The sequence below is a fragment of the Sus scrofa genome, chromosome 2 (genome assembly GCF_054392235.1).
Source record: "Sus scrofa isolate SSC_HxYL_T2T_F1_AM1 chromosome 2, Sscrofa_HxYL_maternal_Yorkshire_Landrace_v2.0, whole genome shotgun sequence".
Lineage (NCBI taxonomy): Eukaryota > Metazoa > Chordata > Mammalia > Artiodactyla > Suidae > Sus > Sus scrofa.
Window position 1 is genome coordinate 70163702 of NC_139384.1, and position 24231 is coordinate 70187932.

At 54.1% G+C, this 24231-nt stretch overlaps 2 protein-coding genes across 19 annotated transcripts in view; one reads left to right on the forward strand and one right to left on the reverse strand.

The window, feature by feature from the left end:
* Positions 1-3328: 3328 nt before the first annotated feature.
* CHERP (calcium homeostasis endoplasmic reticulum protein) lies at positions 3329-23729 on the forward strand. Of its 4 annotated transcripts, none has more exons than XM_021083581.2 (17): positions 3329-3410; positions 3721-3894; positions 7704-7888; positions 9042-9179; positions 9401-9552; positions 11102-11246; positions 11347-11436; positions 13387-13639; positions 14395-14570; positions 16500-16935; positions 18551-18789; positions 19776-19909; positions 20572-20658; positions 21038-21181; positions 21275-21391; positions 21868-21962; positions 22242-23729. In XM_021083581.2, exons 1-17 carry the CDS (start codon positions 3386-3388, stop codon positions 22433-22435), a joined length of 2784 nt encoding a protein of 927 aa, XP_020939240.1. In that variant the 5' UTR covers positions 3329-3385; the 3' UTR covers positions 22436-23729. The 4 variants fall into 4 exon arrangements, 2 of the variants coding, with proteins under 2 accessions (XP_020939240.1, XP_020939241.1); XM_021083582.2 differs by having other exon boundaries at positions 11135-11246; XR_014837447.1 differs by lacking the exon at positions 19776-19909.
* The window catches only part of C2H19orf44 (chromosome 2 C19orf44 homolog), a 29869-nt gene continuing 21161 nt past the window's right edge, over positions 15524-24231 (reverse strand). For 6 of the 15 annotated variants that reach the window (XR_001306990.3, XR_014837450.1, XR_002341602.2 and 3 more), the window contains one exon: positions 20890-22553. The gene's annotated coding sequence lies outside the window, so the exon portion shown is untranslated. Of the gene's footprint in view, positions 18123-20889; positions 24111-24231 lie in introns of those variants that run through there. The other 9 variants (XR_002341601.2, XM_085012481.1, XM_085012479.1 and 6 more) reach the window with 5 other exon arrangements.

The window sequence follows — 24231 nt, forward strand, 5'->3', positions numbered from 1 at the left end:
TATATACACTTTTTTCAAAACTGGTATATTGTGCATATTATTTTGTACTCTGCTTTAAAAAATATATGCTAGGGGAGTTCCTGTGGTGGCTCGGCAGGTTAAGAACCTGCCTTAGTGTCTGTGAGGATGCAAGTTCAATCCCTGGCCTTGCTCAGTGGGTTAAGGATCACGCATTGCCCAAAGCTGAGCACAAGTCACAGTTAGGGCTCAGATCCGGTGTCACTGTGGCTGTGGTGCAAGCTGGCAGCTGCAGCTCCAATTCAACCCCTAGGCCAGGAACTTCTATATGCCACAGGTGTGGCTGTACAAAGAAAAAAAAATGCGACAAACATTTCCCCATGTTATTAAATATTCTCTCTTGATTTTTGTCTATGTAATGGTAGTATAGAACATGCTATAACAACCCCTATTGCTACACGTTAAATGCTATTTAAATGAGATGTTTACAGTGCACAATGGAGCACACACTTCTGATTTGGGATAAATTCCTCAGAGCACATTTGCAGGACCAAAGTGGGTGTACATTTGTTTTTCAAATTCTTTCCATTTCTTTTTTTTTTTTTTTGTCTTTTTGCTATTTCTTGGCCCGCTCCTGCGGCATATGGAGGTTCCCAGGCTAGGGGTCCAATCGGAGCTGTAGCCACCGGCCTACGCCAGAGCCACAGCAACGCGGGATCCGAGCCGCGTCTGCAACCTACACCACAGCTCACAGCAACGCCGGATCGTTAACCCACTGAGCAAGGGCAGGGATGGAACCCGCAACCTCATGGTTCCTAGTCGGATTCGTTAACCACTGCGCCACGATGGGAACTCCTCCATTTTGTTTCTTAAGTGGGCCCCCTCAGTTCATCTCACCAAGAGGTGTGCATTTTACATGTTTACCTAAAAGAGCTTTCCTTCCAGGTCACAGGTGACTGTCTCTGCACCAGCCTTGACTTCTAGCAATTCCACCGCTTTCTTCTGACCCCTGGATTCTGTTTTAATGCACTGAAATGAGCCTGGGGGAGGCCTTGAGATGTTTAAATTTTCAGTCTATGAAATGAATGTATAATAGTAGTCACGGGTGTTCAACCTTTCTGGGGTGCAGCTGAGCAACATCAGCATTAAAAGTACACCCCTTTTTCCAGCACAAGATCTCTGTGTACACTAAAACTTCATAGTGGTTGCAAAGTGGAACCAACCCAGGAGACTCCATGGTCTGGCTTCAATATATTATTAGTAGTAAATCCATACTGCACTGTCCGTCCTATGAGGTCATTAAAAATGACCATCCGGCTCGGATTCGACCCCTAGCCTGGGGAATCTCCATATGCCACAGAAGCGGCCCTAGAAAAGGCAAAAAGACAAAAAAAAAAACCATACATTTTTGGTTCACAGATCCTGTTAATGATAAATGCTATGTTTCTTCAACTCACGAGAATATACATTATGTACAATGTTGTGCTAGCTCTAAAGGCCATTTATGGTGGATCACAGGTTAAAGCTTCTCGATATTACAGATCTTTACTGGCATAGGAAAAAAAATCACACTATGCAGATTACTGAGAACGTTCACTTGATATTCACTCTGCCTGGACACTTCACATAGTTACTGAGTGGGATGTCAGTGCAAACCTCACCTCCTAAAGGCCTTCTCAGACAACCCTATCAAGGTAGGCACTGCCCTCCCACCTTATGATCTCAGCACCCTTCTGTTGTCCTTAATAATACTTATGTACTGACACATTTGACTACTGATTTATGGGTCTCTGCCTACCCAGACTGTGGGCTTCTGAAAGCAGAGCTTAGGTTTGAATTGTTTCATCCACAAGCTACATACATCTAGCCTGCCTTTTTGTGAACCAAGAATGGTCTTTGCAGGTGACATTTAGAATCAGTTAATGACAGGAAAGAGTGACTTGGAATCCCCCAAAAGCTTTCCATTCAGACCTGTATTTGTAACACTCTATTTATAAATTCTACCACTAAAAAGTGTTATGCACATTTTTCTCTTTGGTTATATAAGCACCAAGCACCTACATAATATCCTTGATTTTGGCTCTTGGCCAAACACCTACATAATATCCTTGATTTTGGGTCTTGGCCAGCAAAAATATTTGCTATCTGGCCCTTTATAGAAAAAGTTTGCCAGCCTCTAGTCTAAGAATACTATTTGGGATACAGGAGACAATCTATAACGTCAGATGGAGAAACTAAGTAACAATTTAAAAAATGTATCTAAAACACCCCAACACCGTTTTCAGAGTAGGGAGGTACCGCCAACTAAGTGTTAATGTTAACAATGGTAATCCCAAAAGCGTTCAGATTGCGAGGGAAGTCACAAGTCTACGTTTCTTTAACGTTTGCTGTTCCTTGCTATCTTTCCCCGCAATTAGCAAGCGTTAACTTTACCATCGTTTTATTTCACTTTTTTTGGCCGCCCCGGGGCATATGGGCCCGGGGATCAAATCTGAACTGCAGTTGTGACCTACGCTGCAGCTGGGGCAACTAAGCCGGATTCTTTCACCCACTGAGCCCGGCCGGGGAATCCAATCTGTGTCTTGGCGCTGCAGATCCCGTTTCGCCACAGTGGGAACTCCTCAAAGTTTCATAAGTAACATAACTGCGTATTTCAAGGTGCATCTTTCTGACCGCGCAGCCTAGAAGGCCCGGCACCCGCTTGAATGACTACACAGAAGCCACGCGAGCTCTGAAAGGCTTCTGAAAACGGAGGGAGTAGAGGTGGAGGTGTCCCCTCGCCCTAAGTCTTCTTTATCAAAGAGTTGGATTAAAGAAAAGAAGCACAGCAGGAGAAACTTTTGAACCTCGATAAGCCCTGTTCCATCCCCGCCACGCCTGTAGCCTCCCAGTTCTACTTTTACATCCGGACGAGCCCGGGAGGATGTGACCGGCGCCGCAGCCCAGGCGCCTCCTGGACGCACCTCACCTCGTATTTTCCGCACCGCCGCCTCGCTGGGAGAAAATAGGGCACTGACTAGCGCAGTAACTCCCCAGGGCCCCTAGTCCTACGGAAGAATCTACTGCCCAAGTCCTCGCATTGCAACACGTAACGTGGGAAAACGCCCCAAGAGCAGCTAACGGCCGCCTGCACCGTTCCAGCCGTTCCCTCGCGTCGCGCTACAGAAGTCCATTCCGCACATGCGCGGGAAAGCCCCTGCGCGTGCGTGGTGCTCGCCCCTCCGTGCGTTCGGCCCCTCGCGGCTTCTTCCCGCCTGCCTCGTTTCCTCACTTCCGGGGTTTCCTGGCGACGGCCGTAAGTGGCGGGCGGAAGCAGCGCGCGAAGCCAGTCGTAAAAGGCTCCCTCGCGCCACTTCCGGCCGGCTTCCGCAGACGGCCCTGGTGGGCGATCGTGAGGCGCCGGAGGACGTTCCCCGCGGCTGGAGCCATGGAGATGCCGCTGCCGCCTGATGGTGAGGCCCAGCCTGGGCTCGAAGGCTGTTTCTCTCTCCCCGGAATCCCCTGTTGGCCTACCTCGCCTCCCGGGGTCCCCGGGCCTAGGAGGGGGCGGGGCTCGGCCTCCGGGGTCCGCCTGCGGCCTCTCCCGCGGGTTCCCGCATTCTCGGCGCGCTTCTGGCCCCTATCGGGACCCGTACAAAGGCGGCCTTTCCCGGACCCACCCCTAGGGACCCCCGGCCCAGCAGACGCGGGCTGGGACGACAGGGCCCCCGAATTTGGGCGGTTCTCGCTGACGCCCCGCGTGGCCTTTTCTCCGTCCTCCAGACCAGGAGCTCCGAAATGTCATCGACAAGCTGGCCCAGTTCGTGGCTCGGAATGGGCCCGAATTTGAAAAGATGACGATGGAGAAGCAGAAGGACAACCCAAAATTTTCGTTTCTGTTCGGAGGAGAGTTCTACAGTTACTATAAGTGCAAGTTGGCGCTGGAGCAGCAGCAGCGTGAGTTCTCTTGCTCTCCGGCCGTCCTCTCCAGCGATTCCTTTCTGATTCCATTTCGGGCTCTGCCACAGACCGCCTTTTTTTAAATCGCTTGTTCTTCTGGGAATATGGATTAGCTCGGTCTTCACGGTCCCATTCGCTGTTCCCGGGGCTCTGCACCCGTGCGGCAGCTGGGTCCCAGTGTAATGGAGAACGGGGTTATCGATCCTTTTGCTGGGCTCCAGATCAGGGTTTACTCTTGTTTTGCAAACGTGATGACTGAGGTCAGGAAGGTAGTGACTACTTCAGCGGTTTCCAGGGAGGAAGTAGTAGAAGCCAGATTGGGTGAGACCCTTGGGGCAAATACTGTCCAGCGAGGTTTTTGTGCATTTTAAGATGGTTGTAGCCTAGATCAAAAATGAGTTGTTTCGTGGGTATTAGTTCTTGGTATCAAAATTCCAACCCTCTTCTAAAAGAGCTTAAGATGGGGTTGGTTAACACAGTTGGTCTCTGAATAACAGATAATCACCAGGTAGTAAAGATCCCTGAACCCACATCTGCCCTGTTCAGTAGTGAATCCTTAGCTTCCAGATATGTTGTGTTCTAGATTGCCAAGTAGATGGACATTGAAAGGTGGATGCTCCCTGAACTACAAGTTCCCCACGGCCAACCGGGCCTTGTTTGGCATTGTTGTGCCTAATAGGTAGCACGTAGTAGGTGTTCAATAAAGAGTTCATAGGACACAGCAAAGGTTCAATGGCTTGAACAAGCACAGTGTGTTTTGAGAGCGGAAAGAAACCTCAGTCATCACGTTTGCAAACACAGTGTGTTGTGAGCAGCCCAGCATGGCTGGAGTTTTGATGTGTGTCGACAGGGTCGGGTTTGATCTGGAGTGGTAAATGCCAGGGAAAAGCTTGGGTTTTCTTCTTTAGTCTGGTGTTCTTCTGGTGCCTGTGTATGTTTGAGATGAGGGTGGAGGAGGTCTGTTGCCTGAAAATGTTGGGTTTTGGGTGACTTGTATGGAGGACAGATTGGAGGGAGCATTGAGTGGAGTCTAGGACCAGTTTGGTGGTAAAATCTGAATTAAGTTGGCAGGTCGAGTAGAGAATGTGGGCCTGGGGACAGTTGGGGTTAAAGGGAAGGGCCAGTTGGATATTGAAGCAGGTGGCATAATTGGGCAGGGGAGGACAGTGTTTTGGCTCCGGTTCCTGTGAGGTGAGAGATGCTTTCCCTGCAAGGGGAGCCTATTCCCATCCTGGAAGGTCAGAAATCAGGACCTTCTTGGGACGTGGTGCTATAATGGGGGTTGGGATGCTTCTGGAAGGGAATGGGGCTCAGAAAGTGTTTTATGTAGGTAACTGTTGCCATTAAAGTTCAAGTCATTTAGCTGATGGGAACTGACGAGACAAGTGTGTTCAGGCTGAGGAACACGCCTGAGGAGGGGTTGGGGAGAGAGGGGACAAGAGCTCAGGGTGCCTGGAGCCCAGAGAAGGAGGGATTCTTGGGGTGGCCAGAAGGGAGGGTGCAGAGCAGGTAGGGCTGGTTTGCCAAGGATTCAGGAATTCTGGAGGCTTTTGGGGAGCTCTTGAAGGGTTTCAAGACTATGTTCTGGAGCAGGGTTAGCCACTGTGTAGCCCGCCCTTCACCCTGGTAGTCTGAGAAGATTGAGACCCTTGACTGCTCTAGCATGTTGCCCCACAGACTGTGGTAACGGACTGGTTTTTGTTTTTAACAATTTGCTGTGAAAAGTACAGTTTTGCACAGTAGAAACATGAACCATGAAATATCAAATTGCTTTAAAAGTGCCAAAACGCTCTCTTGGCATTTCTGTGCTTGTTTATAGTCTCGGTATCACCTGGGGTGCCTTTTGGACCACACTTGAGCAACGGTACTACAGCTGTGAGTGGGGGGGACAGGAGTGGACACAGCACAGGAAACCAGTTCCCAGGGTGATACAGGTGACAGCAGAGTTATGGTGGTGATGGCAGAGACATGGACAGGTTGGCATGTGATCTAGGGGAGTACCTTGACTACAGTTTAGTATGAGCTGCAAGGAAGAGAGGTGTCTAGACTTTCTTGGCTTCTGGCTTGAGTATATGGACGTAGCTGTGCCAGCCACAGGTCAGGAGGGGGACTTTGGAAGGGGTAGGGCACAGGGTGAGGGGAAAGTGATGCCTATAGAGAGCAGTGGGCTGTTTGGTCTGTAATGAGACCCAAAGCTTGAGGAACCCAGGATGACAGTGATAGTTTATGGGGTAGTAGGGTGCAGACTGTAACTGCAGCCCCAGGAGTATATCATGTTTCCCTGGGGGCTTACTTGGAAAAGAGGACTTAGTTCACAAACTGGGCATAAGGGTCAGACAGAGGAAGGAGGGGCCAAGGAGACAGCTATACCAGCCACGTGAGACAAGGAGCTGAGATGAGGCCGTGGGGCTGAGTGAGGATGACCCCCAGAACTTTGGCTTTGGCTATGGGGGTGGGGTGGGCAGACAGAGCCAGTCCTCCATGGGTTGAGATCAAGGGGAGACGGAGAATTGTTAAGAGAGGTGGGTGGGGTGATGGGAATTTTGGGGTGTTTGTTTTGTTTTTTATGGCCTCACCTGTGGCAAATAGAAGTTTCCAGGCCAGCGATTGGATTTGAGCTGCAGCTGTGACCTACGCCACAGCTGTGGCAAGGCTAGATCCTTAACCCACAGGATTGAACCTGTGCCTCTGCCACAACCAGAGCTGCTGCAGTCGGATTCTTAACTCACTGCACCACAGTGGGAACTCCTGTGAAAAGGGAGTTTTTATGGATAGGAGACACGGGTGTGTTTAAATACTGCTGGGGAGGAGTCAGTAGAGAGAGAAAATGAAAGGAGAACTAGGGAACAGATTCCTAGGAGGGCAGAGTGGGTGAGATCTAGGGCACAAGTTAGGAGATCATCCCCCCTGCCTCACACCTGAGCAGCAGTAGGGCCCCCTGTGATGAGCCCTGGGTGATACCTTCCACCCGCTGTCCCTTCTTTGGCTTTGTCAAAAGTCGGGGCCCCCTTAGGGTGGGACTCAGAAGGGCTCCAGCAGTGCATGGTCACACTCAGACTGGACAAGGCCCAAATGCTGAGAGGGGGTCTTCTTGTCCAGAGACCCTTCCCATCTCTTCTGATGAATGCAAGGCAGGAACCCACCCCATCCGGGATCCTGCCAGCAGGATGGAGCATCCAATGCCGCCTCCATCTGGATTGATCTTTTAAGGCAGAGGGGCCTCCTTCTCTGAATAGAGTCAGTGGAAGGAAGGCTAGGGGTGGGGTGTGGAGAGGCCACAGCATGTGTCTGGGGTGCCACAGTCAGTCATCCAGAGGTCCAGTGGCTTTGATGTCTTGAAAGGGAAGAGTAGCCTGGGGGCCTCAGGCCTTGGAGTTTGCTGCTGCTGAGGAGGCTGGAGGTTGAGAGACCCCTTGGAGAGGCTGTTTCTCCAGCAGTGCCTTGGTCTCTGTTCAGCATTGGTTTAGGCCTAGCCAAGGTGTGGAGAGGGTGGTGAGGGATAGGCTCAGGCTTCCTCTGGCCCAAAGGACAGTGGGCAAAGCCAAACAGTGTTGGCTAGAGAGTGGTGAGGTCTCCAAGAAGAAGACGGGCAGGAAGGGGGTAGGTCAGATAGAAGCGGTCTCAGGCTAAGCACTGGGAGACTGGGGGCAGGCGTGGCCACGGTGCATTTCAGGGGTCCTCTTTATTGGGTGGTGAGTACAGGATGGGGAGCCATTGTGGCTTAGAGCTGCCCCAGAGGCAGCCAAGGGGACATCTGGACCCCGGCCACCTCCTCACAGAGTCCACCTCTCCTCCCCTCCTGCCAGTCATCTGCAAGCAGCAGGCCCCAGAGCTAGAGCCAGCTGCCGCCCTGCCACCCCTGCCACAGCCCCCGCTGGCCCCTGCTGCACCCATCCCACCAACGCAGGGCACCCCGTCCATGGACGAGCTTATCCAGCAGAGCCAATGGAACCTGCAGCAGCAGGAGCAGCACCTGCTGGCCCTCAGACAGGTATGGGCCCAGTCCTTCCCCCCACCAGTCCAGAGCCTGCCCCCCTTCCTCTCTCTTCCTGAGGCGGGTTCCCGGAGCTCACCCTCTGTGCCTCAGTTTTTGCATTGGTACCTTGGCGCTAATGATAGATGGCACTGCTGAGGAAGGGGACTCCTGTTGCCCAGGGCTTGGTTCATGACAGTTGTTATCCCTCCAGTGCTGCTAGCACCCATGCTGTGTTTAGCTCGACCCCTGATGCTGGACACTGAGGTTGCTTCTTATCCCAGTGAGATCATTGCACGAGCTCTAAAACACGCACACGCATTGTGCTAAGTGGATGCCAACAAATGGGGCCGCAAGTTAGAAATTGTGTGACAGAATGCCAGGTGGCGTCTGGTGCCATTGGCACCAGCCCCTGCTAGTTAGATTGCCCCAAGCTATTGTAGGGAAGGTCTTTTTTGTCCTAGTCCATCACAATCTGATACTTTGGCCAAAGAGAATAGGATGAATTGATAGAAAAATGAAGTGAATAAAAAATGAAAAAAAAAAAGAATAAAAAATAAAAAATAAGAAGTCAAGATAGAGAGTTACTGTTGTATAACTTTAAAAAACACATATATATACATGTATATTCCAGAACACTCAACCTCAGTTTCCGCACAGGGCTCATCACAGACTGGGCAGTCCAGCCTCGGCCAGCCCTGGGCTGACCGCTTGTCCCCCAGCAGCACTGGATCTTAGCCATGTCTCATTTTGCCAACCTAATGGGCAAAAGCCCGGTGGCATCTTTTAATTTCCAGTTCCCTGATTGTTAGTGAGGTTGCTCTTTTACTGGACTGGTAACCATTTATATGTTCCCTCTATACTGTGTTCACTCCTGTTGCTCATGTTTCTTTCTTTTTTTGGTGAATCAATGTTCAGAGGTTCCTTGTTCCTCTGGGCCTTAATCTTTCTGTCACCCCAGAGAGACCATCTCCCCCTGTATCTTGTCTGACTTTATCCTTTGCCTGTTCTGCCTCCTGTGGCAGGACTCACAGATGCATGTCTTGGGCTTCCGGCATGAGGGATAGGTTAGACCTACTTGGGCTGGGGGCAGAACACTGATGTGCCAGCCTGGAAGGGCCCAGGGCCGAGGCCTCTCCTAACGCAGTCTCGGTCCCACCTGGCCTCCCAGGAGCAGGTAACAGCGGCTGTGGCCCATGCAGTGGAGCAGCAGATGCAGAAGCTCCTGGAGGAGACCCAGCTGGACATGAATGAGTTTGACAACCTGCTGCAGCCCATCATTGACACCTGCACTAAAGACGCCATCTCGGTGAGAACAGGGGAGGCGTTCCCAGAACTTGCTACTCCCTTCTGGGGCCAGGGCTACTCTAAAGGCATTCTGTCTCCTTTCCCCACTTTTCCCTCTGGAGCACTTCCCTGGGCTTCCTCCAACCAAGAAAGAGACAGAAGGTGGGCAGAGGTGACAGGGTTTGCGCACATTTTCAGCCCAGGGAGGCCTGGCCCCTCTTACCCACTGCCCCGGCTTTGCAGGCCGGGAAGAACTGGATGTTCAGCAACGCCAAGTCCCCGCCCCACTGCGAGCTGATGGCGGGCCACCTCCGGAACCGCATCACGGCTGACGGAGCACACTTTGAGCTGCGGCTGCACCTCATCTACTTGATCAATGATGTCCTGCATCACTGGTGAGGGCCCCGCCAGCTCCACCTCCCTCCTGCTCCCTCTCCTTCTCTTGGCCACTGCTCTGCAGTCAGTAGTCTGGCCTATCCTGGAACTGGGGATCACTCTTCCAAAGTCCCTGGGGGAGGGTCAGTCTCAGCCACAAATTCTCCATCAGGAGGACACTCATCCCCCACAGCTTGGCCCCTACCCAGACCCCTCATCCCCCCCTGGGGCCACTGACCTCTCGCTCCTTGTTCTCCTCAGGGCAGCTTCTGGTGTTTTTCAGTGTCTGTCAGCTGCCAGCTCCCTTTCCCTGACCTACACACCCGCCCAGTCACTTGATTCTGCTTTAGGAATCTTCCCGTAGGGTCCCCTTGGCTAGACCTCTGTTCCACTCCACCGAGAAGGGCCCCCACCTCCCTAGCTCTCCCAAGACAGGAAGGTCCTACTTCCGCATGGTCTCTTTGGCACCTAATGACAAAAGTTAATTTAAGAAACCAGGTGCCTGGGCCAGAGAGAGGCAGAAGCATGCGGTGCTAGCAAGGCTAGTGTGTCGCTGTGAAGACTGGCTGCCACATTTGACTTTGAACTTGGCTGGCCGAAGGGAGGGTTCCCATGAGGGCAACAGAATCAGACCCAGGTCTTACCCTGTCTTCTGCCCACATGCAGCCGATGTCACCCCTCCCCGCTTCCTTTGCCACGCGGGTGGTTCCATTTTCTCACTCAGCTCTCCCTGCGTCGCCTTCCCTTCTCTGCCATTGGGAAATAAGCAGCTGTCTGGAACCTTGTCTGCCCTCCTGTTCACCAGCCGCTCCGCTGACTGGGCAGCTCTGCGGAGGCGGCCCTGTTTGTGGCACTTCTCCAGCCATACTCTTCCTAAGCCTCAGTCTGTCTGGAAGCCCAGTGCCACTTGCCCTGTCCTCCTGGCCCGACTGTCCTCCCTCCCCTCCCCCCGCTTCCCAGCCCCAGGCACTTGCTGCTCTCCGGTGAGCTCTGCGAGGGGAGAGGTTCCAGCTGTCCACCCTCCTTCCCATGTCCTCCCCTGGGATGGGATGTGCTGTCCAGACTCTGCCACTTCAGTGCACAGTCACAGGGGCCTCCACACCCATTTATGCACAGAGCCCCCCCAGAGGCCAGGCCTCAGGCTCCTAGGCACCTGGCAGCTCACATATTCCCTTTGCCTCCTGGAAAGCAGGGTCTTAGGTTTCCTGTGTGGAGGGGGTGACAGTGCTGAGCGAGGCTAGGTGGACAGGGCCCTGAGCCCACAACAGCCGTGGCTTGGTCTTTGTGGACAGCCTCTACCTGTCTATCCTCAAGCCCCCTTGAGACAGAAGGGTTATTTTACTGATGAGGGGACCAGGGTGACAGATTTTGCTGTGAAGGTCCCCAGGCTGTGTTCTTTCCCTCCTCCCATTGCCATGGATCTGTCACTTGGGCCCAGGCGCCAGCACAGGTCTTGTGGGGGGCTCAGCCCTTGTCCCGGCTGGGTTGGGGGCCCATTTCCCGAAAAGGCAGAGGGTGCTGTGGCTGGAGCCGCGATGGTAACGGGCACGTGGCCGGGTCCCGCCCCAGGGCCCTGACGCGCGGAAGGTCTCTCCCTCACAGCCAGCGCAAGCAGGCCAGGGAGCTGCTGGCCGCCCTGCAGAAGGTCGTGGTGCCCATCTACTGTACCAGCTTCTTGGCTGTGGAGGAGGACAAGCAGCAGAAGATCGCTCGGGTACATGGGTCAGCCGGAAGGGGCAGGGGAGGTGGGCGAGGGCTTCTCAGGGCACTTGTTTTCCCCCTGACGCGGCTTCTCCCTCCTCCCCCACATCCAGCTACTGCAGCTCTGGGAGAAGAATGGCTACTTTGACGACTCCATCATCCAACAGTTACAGAGCCCAGCCCTGGGGCTCGGCCAGTACCAGGTGAGTGCCACCACCATTGGCATGGCTCCCTGGGGCCAGGGTGGGTGCCCCTGGAGTGTGTGGCCACTGCCACCCCAGCACCTTCCCAGAAGTCATGGGACCTGGTTTCCCCACCCAGGCTGGGAGCCGCCAGTGGCGTGGTGACCTCAGAATTCTAGGAGTTTCTGTCTGTGGCTCAGTGGTTAGCGGACCCAGCTAGCATCCATGAGGACATGGGTTCAATCCCTGACCTTGCTCAGTGGCTTAAGGATCCTGCGTTGCCATGAGCTGTGGTATAGGTTGCAGATGTGGCTTGGATCCATCGTTGCTGTGGCTGTGGTGTAGGCCGGCAGCTATAGATCCGATTGGACCCCTAGCCTGGGAACCTCTATATGCCGTGGGCACAGCCCTAAAGACGAAAAAGACCCCCCCCCCCAAAAAAAAGAAAAATTCTGGTAGCTTTTTCCCAACTGGGCTTCCAGGTGTGCCCCTGGGTTGGTAGTGGGAGGTGGGTCTGAGGAGCGGCTTCCGGGGACGCCCCCAACCCACCCAATTTAGAGCCAGTGAGCCCTTCCTAGGTGAGCCCACCAGACTTTTTTCTTGTGACGAGACTTAATGACCAGGTTGTCTGGTTTAGGTACTCCTCTTTGTAGTGTCTTTGGCCTGTTTGCTCTGGTCCTCCATGCATGATGGGAGTGTGAGGAAACCCCAGTGTAATCTGGGCTGCCATAGTCATCGTGTCACCTGTGACCCCTGTGCACACATCTGCACCTGTGACCCCTGTGCACAGTCATCGTGTCACCTGTGACCCCTGTGCACACATCTGCTTCTGAGGGGGCACCTGCTCAGAGGACAGGGTCGCAGGGCAGGAAAGGAGGGCTGGCTCTCCTTGGTCACCTCTGCTTTGGCCCTGGCATTGCTACCCCATCTACAGCTGCTAGGATAAAAGGCACAGCTCACACCCCATTTTCTCAGGCCAGAGGATGTTGTCATCTTGTAAAGGTCTGATTGACCGTCAGAAGCTCTGTGTTGATTGTGTCCTCTGTCATGTTTCTGACCTGCACCTTCCCCCACAGGGGAGAAGCTTTCATGCTCAGAAAAGCAAACAAGGGGAGTTCCCGTCGTGGCTCAGTGGTTAACGAATCCAACTAGGAACCATGAAGTTGCGGGTTCGATCCCTGGCCTTGCTCAGTGGGTTAAGGATCCAGCGTTGCCGTGAGCTGTGCTGTAGGTTGCAGATGTGGCTCGGAACCCATGTTGCTGTGGCTCTGGCGAAGGCCGGTGGCTACAGCTCCGATGAGATCCCTAGCCTGGGAACCTCCATATGCCACAGGAGCGGCCCAAGAAATGGCAAAAAGACAAAAAAAAAAAAAAAAAAAAAAGCAAACAAGGGAAGTGCATTTCAGACTTGCACTAAATTTTACCCACTTTTTAAAATTGCTGAATAAAAGACAGGCTCATACCACAGTGACATTCACTGCATTTCTCCTCTTGAGTTGGTGGTAGCAGCCGCCCTAGTCCTTTTCACTGAATTTTTCTCTGATCCTTAGATTTAGGTCCCATTATTGTCCCATTTTACAGATGAGGAAATTGAGGCTCCAGGGAAGTTATGACGTGCCCAAAGCCATACAAGGTGTAAGAAGTACAGCCTGTAGACATGTCCTAGGATGTTTGTCAGTGGTGGGATTTTAATGTCTGTGTGGCAGTCCAGGGCACAGCCATCCTTGTGAGGGAATTCTAAACTGCCCTGCACTGAATGTCACCAAGTCTGACTAGACTGAGGTGTTCTGCGGTTGTCAATCCCTAATTGACTATTTTATGTGACAATCCCCTACCTGCACTGGGCCCCTGAGCCTTGCTGCCATTGGTAGCACCCTGACCTCTGGGTGCTCCTGGACTTTGGTCCCTGGTGCTCCAGAAGGTCTGGGACTTGAGTCTCACATTCTGAGCGCCGGTTGTCCTCTCCACCAGGCGACCCTCATCAATGAGTACTCCTCCGTGGTCCAGCCAGTGCAGCTGGCCTTCCAGCAGCAGATCCAGACCCTGAAGACACAGCACGAGGAGTTTGTCAATAGCCTGGCCCAGCAGCAGCAGCAGCAGCAGCAGCAACAGCAGCAGATCCAGATGCCACAGATGGAGGCTGAAGTCAAGGCCACGCCGCCGCCACCTGCCCCACCCCCGGCCCCCGCGCCAGCCCCGGCCATCCCCCCAACCACCCAGCCTGGTACGCGGCTCCCTTGGCACCCACCCTCAGGAGGCAGCTTCCAGAGAGCAGTCTTCTTCCCCAGGAAGGGCTCTGGTTCTGTAGTCTCAGGCCCAATCCCAGGAGCAGATTCTAATCTACTTACAAGCATCAGGCAGGTGATTTCACAGGTAAATGTACCAAACCCTTAGAACTGAGACAGTTCTATCCAGACCATCCCAGAGACTGCTAGTCAGGTCATTTTTTCCGAGGCTAGTATAGCTTATACCGGGTGGTTGTGGACAGGGAATTAAAAATATATAACTCAGTATCACTTCTGAACAGACAAGCAAAACACGAAATAAAGTCTTAACAGGTGAAATCTAGCAAAGTATTTAAAAGATAAGTCATGACCGAATAGGACATTGTCTCAGGATGGTTAAATACTAGAAAATCTAACAAAATCCTAGGTCAGATAGGAAGGAACGATCTTTCAGCTAGGTGCAAAGAGGGTATTTCCCTAAAATGCAGTGATGGTAAAAATTCCTGAGCAAACTAAAATCAATTTGGCAAAAGTAGTAAGAGCTCTCAAAGAAGGGTGTGTGTCCTGAGCAAGGTCAGTGCTCTTTTTCTGCTGCCTCCTGGAGGCGATGGCAGTTTTCAGTGGAGCCCAGAAGTGAGGGTTTATGGAAAATCAGGCCCAGCCTGGGTTGGCCCTGGGTGATGGCTGGAGCCCATTTCGGGTGGTGCCCCCTGCTGCCAAGGCCCTCTCTGACCCCTCTTGTGCCTGATTCTAGATGACAACAAGCCTCCCATCCAGATGCCTGGCACTTCCGAGTATGATGCCTCAGGAGGGGTCCAGGACCCTGCTGCCTCTGGCCCCCGGGGCCCGGGGCCCCATGACCAGATGCCGCCTAACAAGCCCCCGTGGTTTGACCAGCCTCACCCTGTTGCTCCTTGGGGCCAACAGCAGGTATCTCTTAAGACTTGGTGTGGGGGCATGTGGGGCACACTTGGAACTAACTGGATGGCAGGCAGGTGGGTGGTGGGCCTCCTTGAGTTGCTGGGCTTTTAGCGTCCCCTGGGAAAATGAGATAGTGCAGCAGGGCCGAGATAGTGCAGCGAGGGCGTGGCAAGAGAGTAATAGTCTTTCTGAGGTACAAGGACTGAGCTGCGGGGGAAAGGTAGCCTTGACATCCTTCCCTGGGCTCCTCAGTAACACAGGTGCCCATTTTCTTATGAATTTCACACTGTTAGGTACAGCAAGCTGATTGGTTTCCTTCCCTTTTTTAGCTAGTTTGATTAGCAAAGTGGCAACATCTTGTTACCCTAGAAAGAAGGGGCAGGTCAGAAATGCCGCTGTTTTCTGAGGCTGGGGTGCTGGCCTACCCTCTGGGTTCCTTGGAGTTGGAAGCTTCTGGACCAGGGCAGGGGTCATCTCATCCAGTGTAGCATCACTGGAAGACAACGTGCAGCTTGCCCTCCGCCCACTGGACCTGGTTAGGACATCCATGCCCAGCTCCAGGCATTTGCTTGCCCTAGGACTAGGTGTGGCGCTCCCTAGTGACCCTCTGTGGAGGGGGTATAAGGACAGAAGGGAGATGGCTCTGGGCTGACAAGTGGGGAGTCATGGCTGTGAGTGCCGCCACGCCCCACCACTCTCATTTTTATTTTCTTTTAACATTTTTTTGCTCTCTAAGACTGCACCTGCGGCACATGGAAGTTCCCAGTCAGGGGTTGAGTAGGAGCTACCGCTGCTGGCCTATACCACAGCTACAGCAATGCAGGCTCTGAGCCTCATCTGCGACCCACACCACAGCTCATGGTAATGCCAGATCCTTAACCCACTGAGCGAGGCCGGGGATTGAACCCACATCCTCATACATACTAGTTGGGTTCCTTACCACTGAGCCACAACAGGAACTCCATTTTGTTTCATTTTGTTTTTCACCCTCAGTTTTAAGACAAGAGATTTAACTTCACAAAGATATGCATCCCCACAAAGACAGGTTCCAGCTCTGGGTGCCGGCTGTGAGCCCTGCAGTGTTGGGCATTTTGTGGGTATCTTCTGATGTAGGGGCAGTTCTCCCATTTTTTTGGTGTGGAAACAGACACCACTAGTGTCTCCTGGCTCGGTCTTTTTGGGGACTGGCGAGTTAGGTTCATGCCATGGGGCCTCACTGAAGGCCAGCAGTGTACCTGCACTGTGTAGTCCACAGTCAGAAACCACAGCCTGGCTTGTCCACGTGGTGTTGTGCACTTTTTTACACATTTTGAAATATTTGCCATATTTAAAACCTGCTTGTTTGGTTTGTCTTGAGAGACGGAGGTGTGGTGGCCTGGGCCGGCCTCCCTGTACTTGTGGCCAGCGGAGCTAGCCAGCCCTCACTCCAGAAGTGGCCCTCTGGGCAGCCTCACCCAGACACACCCTGGCCCTGAGTTGGCTGGCAGGCCAGGCTTTTAAAGTCTTCAAAGCAGTGGCGGGGTGCGTACCAGAGCTCACTGACTTACAGAAGGATGTTTCCTGGTAATGGAGCAGACTCGAGACAAGGATCTGAGCGGGCAGGTGACCCCAGGGCACAGCGTAGGGGAGAGAAGTGAATCAAGCAAGGAAGGGGTGTCATCAGGGCAAGGTGTGGGCCCCATGGCTTGGCATCTGTGCACCCTGGGAGCTGTATACCCCCACACTGTCACACTGACGGACTTGGGGGCTGGTGCGGGCACACCTCAGTGTCCTCCACGCATCAGAGTGAAGGTGGCAGTGCCCTCTGAGCTGTAGGCCTGTAGCTCCAGGCAGTGCTGGGCTGGGGCCCGGGCCGTTTCTGTGGCTGGAGACCAAAGTCAGCCAAGTGCCCCCAGTGCCTGTTGTGGGCTGGCCTTATGTCCGCTCTTTGCCTTGCAGCCTCCCGAGCAGCCCCCCTACCCACACCACCAGGGTGGGCCACCCCACTGCCCGCCCTGGAACAACAGCCATGAGGGCATGTGGGGTGAGCAGCGTGGGGACCCCGGCTGGAACGGCCAGCGCGACGCCCCCTGGAACAGCCAGCCCGACCCCAACTGGAACAGCCAGTTTGAGGGCCCCTGGAACAACCAGCACGAGCAGCCGCCCTGGGGCGGGGGCCAGCGCGAGCCGCCCTTCCGCATGCAGCGGCCGCCGCACTTTCGCGGGCCCTTCCCACCCCACCAGCAGCACCCGCAGTTCAACCAGCCGCCACACCCCCACAACTTCAACCGCTTCCCGCCGCGCTTCATGCAGGATGACTTCCCCCCGAGGCACCCCTTCGAGCGGCCGCCCTACCCTCACCGCTTCGACTACCCCCAGGGGGACTTCCCAGCCGGTTAGTGCAAGGTCACCCTGGGGGGTGGGGGGACCGTCCTCGGGCCAGTGAACACTGAGCATTTCCCTCTCCTGTCTGTCCCACCTTCCCTGGAAGGTCAGGTCCCTCACTGGAAGGGCCTAGAAAGAGGAACCTGACAGATCGACCTCCTCCTGGGCAGGCTGATGGCACTGCTCCAGCCTGGCGTGCCCCAAGCCAGGGTGATGGGCTGAGGGCCGTGGGGTGACAGAGAAGCAGCCCAGGCCCTCGGGAAAGTGGAGATGGGGCAGACTGGCCACTCTGGGCACTGGCCACATGCCAGGCTGGCCCTAGAGGTGTGAGGCCCCATTCCCACGTCCCACCCTGCAGAAGAGAGAGAAGAGGGATTCTGAAAAGAAAAGGAAGGAAGTCCCCTTCCCCATGGGGGACAGGCAGGGCAGTGAGCAGAGCATTGAGTCCAAGCCCAGCTTGTGGTACTGTTCCACATTCCTTGTCTTGCTGTTTTCAACAGCTTTTCTGTTAATTTCTTTCAAAGAATCTTTAGTTTTGTTGATAGGAGGGGAGTTGGCTCATGGCATGCAAAATTCCCAGGCCAGGGATCGAACCCCAGCCACAGCAGTGACAACACCAGATCCTTAACCCACTGAACCACCAGGGAACTCCTGATTTGTGTTTTTAAAGAAATTGATAATTATGACTTTCTATATTTATCTTCAAGTCCATTCTTGACTGTAAGTTGAGCTTGGAGACCAGTAGCAGGTTTATTGTTTGTGTGAGTGTCCTGGGGCTGCTGTGCCTTAGTGCTGCCAACTGGGTGGCTTCAGTAACAGGGAATCCTTCTCTCATGGTCAGTATGGGAGGCTGGAAGTCAAGATCGAGGTGTCCACGGGGTCAGTTTCTCCTGACACTCTCCCTGTGTTTTCTCATGGTTTTCCCTCTGTGTCTATGTCTAAATCTCTTCTTATCAAGTCACCAGTCAGTATTGGATCAGGGCCCACCCCTAGGACCTCATCTAAAATAGTCACCTCTTGGAGTTTCACTCGTAGCACAGCAGGTTGGGGATCCAGCATTGTCTCTGAGGCAGTGTGGGTTTGATCCTCAGCCTGGTGCAGTGGGTGAAGGATCCGGCATTGTTGCAGCTGTGGCCTAGGTTGCATCTGAGGTTCAGGTTCAGTCCTTGGCCCAGGCACTTCCGTATGCAAAGGGTGCTGCCAGAAAAAAATAAAAAGTAAAAAAATTATAAAAATAAAGCAGTTGCCTCTTTGAGGCTCTGTTTTCAAATGCAGTGACATCCTGAGGGATTGGTGGGTGAATTTTCACGGGACACAGTTCAGCTCACACATTGCTGTTTGGAGGTTATGTGAGTTCCCTTGTGGTTCCTCCTTTCACCTGTGAGGTCTGTCAGGTACTGCTGTGGGTGCAAGACAGGTCTCTCCAAGCCCTCGCTTCCCACCCCGAGCAGGGAGTGACGCAGCTGGAGGGAAGGTGCTGGGCAAGGCTGCCCAGGAAGTGGGCGTGGGCATCCTGTCCCCATCTCTGAGCCCCTTTCTTCTGGTGCTTTTCAGATTTCAGCTGGGCTGTCAGCGCCGCCTGGCTCACAGCTTTCTGGCAGGCCTGAGACAAGTTTGTTTTGCAGAGATGGGACCCCCTCACCACCATCCCGGCCACCGCATGCCTCACCCTGGGATCAACGAGCACCCACCTTGGGGCGGGCCCCAGCACCCTGACTTCGGTCCTCCTCCCCACGGCTTCAACGGACAGCCCCCTCACATGCGGCGACAGGGCCCTCCCCACATCAACCATGACGACCCCAGCCTGGTCCCCAATGTGCCCTACTTCGATCTCCCTGCCGGGCTGATGGCCCCCCTCGTGAAGGTAATGTTGCCAAGTTGAGTGCCAGACTTAGCCACACACACTTGTGCTGAGTGCCCAGTCTCCCTAGGGTAAGTTTTCAGGTGGAACCCATTTCCCAGTTGGCTGCAAAGGCTGCTTCCCAGGGCCCTGTCCCTCTTGTTCCCGATGCCCCAGTAAACTTGACCAGCTAATTGTGAGGAAGCATCTGAGCCAATGACACTGCCTCGCAGGCTCAGGTGTGGTCATGAGCCAGGCCCATGTCCCCTCTGCTCCTCCAAGCTTCCCTCCCAGGGCCGCAAGTGTGGTAGCTTGCTCAGGACAGGCTGGGTTGGGTGGGAGGTGTAGGTCTTCTTGGCCCTGGCCTTTGGAAGCCGTCTTGTATAGTGGCTGAGGACAGGGAGTGCTCAGAAAAGCAGAGGCCTCCATTTGAGGATCAGGGAGAGCAAGACAGGAGAGGAGGTGAGGGGGAGCCAGGACTGGGACTCGGACACTCTGGAGGCCACGCTGGCTGTACTGGCCACTGTCACGCCCCATCCCCTCTGAGACACCAGCAGACTAGAAGTGAGAAGGATCAGGCTGGGGGCATGAAGAGCTGAGGCAGAGTGGCCAGCGGGGCTGCCCTCAGACAGAGAAGGGCAGATAGCAGGGCCCCTGGGTGGATGTCTGGGCAGACACTCATGCAGATGAGGGCGTCTGGGATCCACGGTGTCTGTGAATGAACAGGGGTCTTTCCTTCACCTAAGCTTGGAGGCCATGTCTTTTTGTAGAGGTAGAGCTCTGTTTTTTATCAGCTTCCGTGGACCACCCTATTTAGGAATTGAGTCATTGGTGTGGCTGAAGCCCTACCTGAGGGCGGGGTTTCCCAGGAAGGGCTGGATGCGGCATTCTAATGCCCAGGGCAGCTGTCTCCACTCCTGGCTGCCCCAGTTTCCAGCCCCCCGAAGTCCCCTGGATGGGCCCAGGGCGGCCCTGGCGGGGAAGGGTGACAGCTGCATTCTCTGCTGCAGCTGGAAGACCATGAGTACAAGCCTTTGGATCCTAAAGACATCCGCCTGCCACCTCCTATGCCACCCAGCGAGAGGCTGCTGGCGGCTGTGGAGGCCTTCTACAGCCCACCCTCCCATGACAGGCCCCGGAACAGGTATGGGGCTCTGGGAGACCAGGCAGTGGGGCTGGTGACGGGAGGGGAAGCCCTGTCCTCTCCCCTGGTCTGTCTTCCCCGAGTTTGATTCACGAGAAAGACTCCTAATCGTCACCCCTTCTGCCCAGGTGGTGTGAGCCCAGGTGAGGAAATGTCACAGTTAGGAGAGCCCATTTCTCTCCCAGCTTGTGTGTCACACATATAATGACCTTTGATAGGGGCTTTTCTGATTGAGTTACCTTAGAACTAGAACACAGTTCAGGTGTGGTGTGTTTCAGAGGCAGCACTGGGTTTTGTCACCAGTCCTTCCTAGAATCCTTTCCCCCAACGGCCTCATCACTTTAGCTAATATCATCTTTAGCTAATAGCGTCTCCTGCCCTGTGTCAGACCACAGGCCTGTCTGCCTCAACGTCAGTGCTCCCTGTCCCCGGTTAGAGTAATGCTAAGATCCCCTCAGCTATTTGGAAAGGCATGGGAGCCCATCCAGCCTCTCCACCTCTCAGAGGCAGCCTGGTTCCTCTTCCAAGAAGGGGCAACCCCACTGGTTTTGGTGCTGGGCACCTGCTCAGTGTCCTGAGGGAGAGAGGGAAGGTTTGTCAGGTGGGGCTTGTTCCTGCAGAGGGAGGCTGGCATTCACACAGGTAACCCCCGTGTCTTACAGTGAAGGCTGGGAGCAGAACGGCCTCTATGAGTTCTTCCGAGCAAAAATGCGGGCCCGCAGGAGGAAAGGCCAGGAGAAGAGGAACAGGTGAGAGCACACGTGCCACCCGCGTGGAGGCCAGGCCTCCGCAGCGCATCTTGTCCTAGGTCAGTCCTGCCTTTGCCGACAGGCATGCTGTGGTGTCACACCCAACTCTGGCAGAGGAAGGTCGGTTTTGGCCTCTGCCCTGGATCTGGGGTCTGTACCCCATGATACAAGTGCTGTGCGCCACTGGAGCTGTTCCCCACAAGGCCAAAGTTAAAACATTAGCACAGGAGAGAAGTTTGCCATCATTTGTATTTAACCCTGAGGTGAAAGGCTTGTCTGCGCCTGATTGGGCACAGTAGGGCTGCTAGAAGGAGTGGGCACAGCCTTTGGAGGGGCCAGGAGCACCTGGGGCTCCAGCTCACCAGGCCTCTCTCCACAGCGGACCCTCGAGGTCTCGGAGCAGATCCAAAAGCCGAGGGCGATCTTCCTCCCGCTCCAACTCGAGGTCCTCCAAGTCGTCTGGTTCGTACTCCAGGTCAAGGTCTCGTTCCTGCTCCCGCTCCTACTCCCGCTCCCGATCCAGGTAGGCAGGGCCCACCTCTGGGGATGCCAGGCTGGAAGCTCCTGGGGTCCGTGGCTGCCACGTTGACCCACCCGCTCTCCCCTGATTCCACAGGAGCCGCAGCCGCTCCCGCTCTTCACGAAGCCGTTCCCGCTCCCGCTCTCGCTCCCGCTCCAAGTCCTATTCCCCAGGAAGGAGACGTCGATCACGGTCCCGGAGCCCCACCCCGCCGTAAGATTTCTGTCTTAACTGTCAAATGACCTCTGGTAGCACTGGAAACCTCTGATGCTTTGCTGTGAATGTTGAATGGTGTCCTTAGAAGACGCACTCACGGTGGCCTGGGCTGAGGCGGCACCTCGGGGGCCCCGAGCACTAGCTCGGTGATGGTGGCACTTCGTCTCACACCTCGCTCTTACCTCCACAGTCACGTTGTAAAGCCTGAGACGGTGGCTGGGCTCTGTTTTCTAACCATTTTATGGGTTCAGTGTGGCCTGCCCTTGCCGCTGTGCGAGGCAGGGCCATCTTAGGGAGCCCCCTTATCTGGTCGGCGAAGAGGACAAAGAAGAAGGCTTAGAGACACGGAACAGTGTGTGTGTGTCCATCACGCTGGTGACCATTTATATAAGCTACACGCTGTAACATTCTAAGTTTTCATTCCAATAAATGTATCAGCTCCTTTTTAAAAGACGTAACTGTCTTAATTTTAGTTCCTCGGCTGGTCTGGGTTCTAATTCAGCACCTCCCATACCTGACTCAAGGCTCGGGGAAGAGAACAAAGGACATCAGATGCTGGTGAAAATGGGTAAGATTTCTAGAAGGACCAAACAGTCTGCTCTGGGTGTTTGCGGCTGGGGGTGATGGAGTCAGAGAAAGTTCCAGCTCAAGGCCAGAACCTCTAGAAAGGGTGAACCTGCAGGGGTTTTACTGGGCCTTCTTTCTTCCCTCATTAGTCTTAGGTTTATAAACCGCATGCCTGCATGTTCAGCTCCCCACACGCGCTCCCATTTAACTTCATGTCAGGTTAAGTGCCCAGTTTCGGCTTCCTCGGTGTGTTGTAACCACCCCTTCCTTTCTTCCTAAGGCTGGAGTGGATCCGGTGGCCTTGGCGCGAAAGAGCAAGGGATCCAGGACCCCATCAAGGGCGGGGACGTCCGGGATAAGTGGGACCAGTACAAGGGTGTGGGCGTGGCTCTGGATGACCCCTACGAGAACTACCGCAGGAACAAGAGTTACTCCTTCATCGCCCGCATGAAGGCCAGGGACGAGTGCAAGTAGGAGCGGCACAGGCAGAGAACCACGTCAGTGGCTGGCCGCCAGCAGCGCGGGCCTCGGACTCTTGGCTTATTGGCAGTGGAAGATGGAAGGGACACCTCAGTTCTCACACGGTCTCCATCTGTGGGGAGTGACGGAAGAGGAGGAAGACTTAAGCAGGCCTTGTGACCGGTGCCATGCTTGATGGCGCGGAGGCCCAGGCCCTACCTGCAGACCAGCTCTAAAGTAGAAGCCGGATTCACCAGGAGATGCCCAGCCAACTTGGCCACGAGCTCATTTCCCTTGACGGTGAAGCAAGAAACACGAAGCCTCTGGCTAAGAATTCTTGATGTCCAGAGGATCAGCTATCTAGCATCTTCCCCTCAGACCCAAGCCTCTTAAACCAGTGGGAGTGTGTGGAGGAGGGGCCCTGAGCACGCACACTCCCCACCCACCCAGGACTGGGTGCGAGGGGCCAGCCTCCCACCCTCTCCCATCAGTTGTGTCATGAGAAGGCTCAGGCCAGGTGCTGGTACTGCTCACTCTTTAAAAATGGAAAAACAGCCTTTTTGATTTGCAAAGTTAAACAGGGTTTTCATTTTTACTCCAAATGGTTTAGTTTTAGAAAAAAAGAATACTGATCCAGGCTGATCCCCAGTGAGATAATTTGAAACCTGATTCCTCTGAGACATGCCGGTCCTTAGTTCAGTTGTTTTAGCTGTTTTGAGTTTTCGTTTTTTGAATGTTAGCCATTTGCTGTTACCCACAGAAACAAAAGGTTCTAAGGAAACAGAGCTGAGGCATCTTCGGGTGTCCAAACGAGGACGCTCTTGGAGAACCTGTACCCTTAGTGTCTCTACTTGCGTTTTTCACTTAGAGGAACCCCCACACCAGCACTCACGTGCGACGGCCCATTCGCATCCAGAGTGTGGAGAGCCACCACCGGCCCTGCCTCCTGCTCTTGTCACTTCCTTTGCCTGCCCCCAGCCACTCCCACAGGGAGGTGAGGCTGGACGGAGCCACCTTTGCCGGGAGCCGCTGGGTGACCACCCAGGATCGGCCGCACTTGGCATCCGCGGGCAGCTTGGTGCGGTGCCGTTTACTTGTACAGAAACATTTTTGAAAAATTCTTTTCAATAAGATGCAAAATCCTCTCCAACTTTTCAACCTGATGTGATAAAATATTTGATTTTGTTCTAGATTTCCTGTAGCTGTGAATTGTTCAAACATGTCTGATTCAGGATAAAATGTTAAACACGTGTTGTTAATTTCTTGTGGATTTTACTGTTTTGCCTTCGAATAAAGACCTTTTTTTAAAGACCTTTTCCTCTATGAGTTTAAGTCAGAAGCGCGCTCAGGCTGAGGAGGGAGGAGGTGCATCCTGAGTGCAGATCTTGTCTGAGTTGCCGAGTTGGGTCAGAAACTCTGCCCTGGCGTCTCACAGGAGTCCCCAGCAGGGATACTTGGCCCTGTTTCCTCATTAGTAAAGGGGGCTTCTCACCCCCGCCATCTACCTCAGCTTCTTGGGAAGCCAGCACTTGGCCAGCTGGAGCCACTCTGCATGCCTCTATCAACAGGTTGGCATCCTCTGTCTTGCCATGAGCGGTGACAACTCCACCTGAGGTTCCATCTCCATCAGCCTGTTGTGCGTCCTGTCGGGGGCCAGCACATCGAGGAACCAGGGGCCTGGGAGGCTCACCTACTCACAGCAAGAAAAGGCTGGAGCTGGGATTCCACTCAGGTGAGTCCTGGGAGAGGCCCCCCTGAGTGTCCCCTGGGAACTAATGTGTGGGCATCTCAGTCGGCCCACAGCCAAGACC

Excerpts from the sequence above, each read along its gene's own strand:
- CHERP (XM_021083581.2), top strand. The coding sequence starts at position 3,386 with ATGGAGATGCCGCTGCCGCCTGATG. Across the intron at positions 3,411-3,720 it reads GATGCCGCTGCCGCCTGATG|ACCAGGAGCTCCGAAATGTC; the intron begins GTGAGGCCCAGC and ends TCCGTCCTCCAG. Across the intron at positions 11,247-11,346 it reads AGCAGCAGAAGATCGCTCGG|CTACTGCAGCTCTGGGAGAA; the intron begins GTACATGGGTCA and ends CCCCACATCCAG.